This window comes from Coffea eugenioides, chromosome 3, assembly GCF_003713205.1.
Source record: "Coffea eugenioides isolate CCC68of chromosome 3, Ceug_1.0, whole genome shotgun sequence".
NCBI lineage: Eukaryota > Viridiplantae > Streptophyta > Magnoliopsida > Gentianales > Rubiaceae > Coffea > Coffea eugenioides.
This window is the reverse complement of record NC_040037.1, coordinates 5,698,663-5,702,883: the sequence shown is the minus strand read 5'-3', so window position 1 is coordinate 5,702,883 and position 4,221 is coordinate 5,698,663. Positions and strand designations below refer to the sequence as shown.

The 4,221-nt window shown below is 36.2% G+C and overlaps 1 protein-coding gene across 1 annotated transcript; it reads left to right on the top strand.

Annotated features, from left to right (window-relative positions):
* The first annotated feature begins 728 nt into the window (after positions 1 to 728).
* LOC113764858 (cyanate hydratase) lies at positions 729 to 3,709 on the top strand. The gene is given in 5 exon segments (XM_027308888.1): positions 729 to 998; positions 1,001 to 1,142; positions 2,032 to 2,103; positions 2,543 to 2,651; positions 3,433 to 3,709. Coding segments are annotated over 5 exon segments (498 nt in total). The 5' UTR covers positions 729 to 868; the 3' UTR covers positions 3,478 to 3,709.
* The last annotated feature ends 512 nt before the right edge of the window (positions 3,710 to 4,221 follow it).

The window sequence follows — 4,221 nt, the reverse complement described above, 5'->3', positions numbered from 1 at the left end:
TACAAGCAAAGCAACCAAGTTGCTAAGGAAACAACCAATTAATTAAGTTGCTTGGGAAAGATTACAATAACCTAGTACAGACAAACCAAAAACAAGGTATTAGGTTTCGAAGGTCTTTTGTTCTTTCTTTCCTTTTTTTTTTTTCTTTTCTCCTCTTTTCACTTTAAACGGATTTTCTAACTCTTATAATGGTAGAGGAAAAAATGAACTGAATGTCTAACCAAAATTCCCATGATATCTATACTATATATAAAGAGAGAGGAAGGGGTTTGGCGTAAACATTTTATTGGCACTCTATGTACTTTCATTTTTGTCCTTGTAAAAAACTAACTTTACTTTAATTACCTAAACATGTCTTGTCAAAATAATTACCTATAAGCATTTCTTTAATTACTATTTAAACATATTTTTTTCAATGTAACCGCCCCAAGCAGTTGGACTGCCCAAAAGTCCATAAAGCAAATGAAATTGGACTGCCCAAATGTGAAGATCTTAAAAGTAAAGGACCATCCAACATTAGACTCTTGTCCTCCTCTTGGATTCGACCCATCGTAGCCCCAAGCCCCATTTGAACAACTTTGGATAGAAAACTGATGGCCTGCTTAATTTTCTTTTTTTTTTTATTATTTTTATCAATCGTTAATTTTATCTGCATCTAGAAGTGTGATGGAAATCGAATTACTATCGAATCAAATAAATGCATCAGATAAATATATTATGTATTCATCTATATTTTTAAGAAATCACTTAATATGATAATTGATGGGAGGTAAATTTGCCCACCACGCCTTAAATGATTCAGTGGTAGCCGCCAGCCTTTCTTGTGGTTATAACGCTGCTGATTCACGATTTTCTTGTCAAGTCAAAAATGGCAGAACAGAGCAAGAAAATAAGCATAGCAGCTGAACTTCAAGCAGTGAAGCACAAGTCAGGCAAGACTTATGGTCAGATTGCTGAAGAAACTGGATTGACGAATGTTTATGTTGCTCAGCTATTCAAGAGCAAGCCCAGTTGAAGCCTGATACTGTCCCTAAATTACGAGCATCCTTGCCTGAGCTGCCTGAGGAGTTAATTCAAGAAATGATGCGGCCACCTCTCAGGTCATATGATCCTAATTTAATTCAAGACCCAACTGTTTATAGGTAAACCGTTTTAGCCCGTGTTTTAATTTCTTGCTGTTTTGTGGAACATTTTTATGTGGGCTGGTTGAAATTCCTGTTTTCTGTGTTTTTATTTTATTTTATTGTATTTTATGGGTCCTTTTTCTGGTATGTACCTTGAGTTTTTGGATATTGTTGGATTGTTTCTTGTGTTCTATTTGTCCTCTATAGTCAATCTGTATTAGTAGCAATTTTCGGAAAATGACAAAGTTGTTAAGAAAGTGACTAGTTAGCCTTCTTTTGCTTTAGTTGATTACATAGTAGCTCTTCGATGATCCGCATCGAATCGGCTTGTTGAAAAGAAATGGTATTTGAAGAGAGAAATTGACAAGAATTTGTAGTAAATTCAGTGTACTATTTGACACGCTCCAATTTTTGTCCATGAACTATTGTAGTATATTTGCATTGGTAAACTCCCTATCTTTGGATGTTCAAGGAAAGTGCATGGTAGGAAAGTCATTTCATTTGTTGAATTGCAAGAATCAAGATGCAAGTGTGAGAGAAAAAAAGCAATCTTGGCTGCATTATTGTAAAGGTTACAGCAATTTCAAGCTTGTGCAATTGCTTGTTGCATTTCCTATCTAATTAGGAAAGATTATCTGAAGTTTGTAATATTGTCATTTCAATCCCAAGTGAGTTGAGACTGAAGTCCTTTTGTGATTATGTTCCCTTCTTCAAGTTTATCTTGTTATGATATTGTATCTAAAGAAAGATGAAAGTTGAATCCAAATGCTTGCAGAAGTATCTACGGAGAGCTATTAGTTAGGAATCAATGACTTTCTCATAGGCTGATCTTGTCTCTCACTCTCACTTGTATACGAATCAATGACTTTCGTTTAGGCTGATCTTGTCTCCCTTCATGTTTTTGCAGGCTCAATGAAGCTGTTATGCATTTTGGTGAGAGCATTAAAGAAATTATCAATGAGGAATTTGGTGATGGCATGTAAGTTGCTATGTTGACTCCTGAATATCTAAATTCTCTACTGGTGGTTCTTCTAAGTACCCAGGAGAATTCTGAAACTTTTTTTTTTGATAGCTATGTTTGAGCAGAAGTCCATCATCTGTTGCACCAAACCCTTTTGATGGCCTTGTGTGGATTAGGTTTAGAACATTTTTCTAATACTAGCTGGTTTCTATAGCATGCGTTAATAGTTTTTATTATACCTCTAATAGTTTGTTCTCCGATTTGTGCACATGCATCCACCTAGATATCTCTTCCTCGCTTTCTGTACTTCTAATGGCATGTCGTGATAGGAAATGGGCGCCATGGTGGTTCATACATATTTAAGGGTTTATAACCTATCTCCTTTTTTATGAACAGATTTCAACTGAACTTTTTGGTCATATAATCAGTTTACTCTTCTTGTCTTTCTTATTTTCAGCATGTCTGCTATAGACTTCTATTGTTCTGTTGACAAAATTAAAGGTGTGGATGGAAAAGAGCGTGTTGTTGTGACTTTTGATGGGAAGTACTTGCCACATTCTGAGCAGGTCGGTTCTTGCATCTTCATTTGTATCTTTAACGAATGTGCTGAATGTAACTGAGTTGATGACTTGGAGGAAATAACTTAGTCTTTGTTTGTCTTTTTCTGTGGGTTCGCACGGGGGGTGGGGCAGGTAGTGGGGCAGATTGGGGAGGGGGGAGAGAGAGAGAGAGAGGAATGGGATGACACAAAGGTTATCTGGTTCTGCTTGTCTGCAAATTTAGGCTGCTCACAGCACTAATGAATTACTTTGGCTTTCATATACATATCAGGCTATAAAATGCTGATTTATACCTTACCTTCAGCGTTCCTAAGTATATCATACAATCTTATGTAATTAGTTCATCTTGTGTTATTGTGTAATTAGTATATCATACAATCTTATGTAATTACTTCTTATTCTTTCTTTAAGCAACCATAGTACAGAAAAAGGTGACCCAATCTTCGGATCAAATTTGCTGTTTTCTTAGACATTTCATATGCTTATGATATATTAAGCAGGATCTCTCTTCCTTTCTCTCCCTTTCTTTGGCCAGAATTATATACAAGGTATAGAATTCTCTTGAGTGAAACAAAATATAAAATAGTTCTCATCGAACTACCTACTCACATCATTCATAAGAGTAGCTGCCATTCAATTAAAGCCAGGAAAGCAATGGCCGGTTGGAATACCTTCATGTCCTTGTTGATGAGCCAAAAGTTGAGAGATTAGCACTATTACTAGTCTATCCTGTTCAACTGATCTGTGTTACCTTACTAACTGTTGTTTAACTTCTTTTGCGGGGCAGAAATCTGAACACATGATGTCAAGGTTGAGATTACAAGGAAATTAAGCAAATCATTGCTGCAGTGCCAGTCAGAAGTTATTCATATATTTTGTCGTGGAACAAATGTACTATGCCAAGTAATCCGTTCTCAGTGTTTGGGGCATGCCCTTAAACAATAATGGTTGAAGTATCATCTTTGTCCTTACTAATGTACTTGCACTTGGAACTGAATTGGTGTACCACAAAGTTTTCTTACAGTAAAGCTGAAATTCTGTGTGTGGCATCAGTTTGCATTGAATTCCCCTATCCAGTTTTAGACCAATTTCATAGGATTTTATTGAGCATGAGTTCTTCCAAGATTGATAGTAGAGAATTACTCGCTGAAACAAGCCTTGGACTGGTAAACAAGAGATAAAACATGTTGACTGTCGAACAATCGCACAGGGACTTGGCCTCATGGATTTTTTTTTTTTTTGTCAAAAATGTTGGATAGTATCAAAATGTCTGGGAAGCACACGAAGGAATTCTTAGCCCTCTCTTGCTCTTTTTTTGGCTCCTCCTACTGTTTGATATTTCCAATGTACAAGCACAAGATACATGTGCAAGGACGTAGGAACGAGAACTGTATCATGATCATGTGTGTTCATAGAGAAGAGAGTTAAATACAAAGAGAAGGAACAACATATCTTGTATCTTTACTGTTAAATTTATGTGAAAGCAGGAACATCATAAATCATCCTTCTGCTGCATGAAGAAATTCTTAAAGAATTTGAAAACATGGCAAGGGAGCAAAAGGAAAAGCCACGGCTG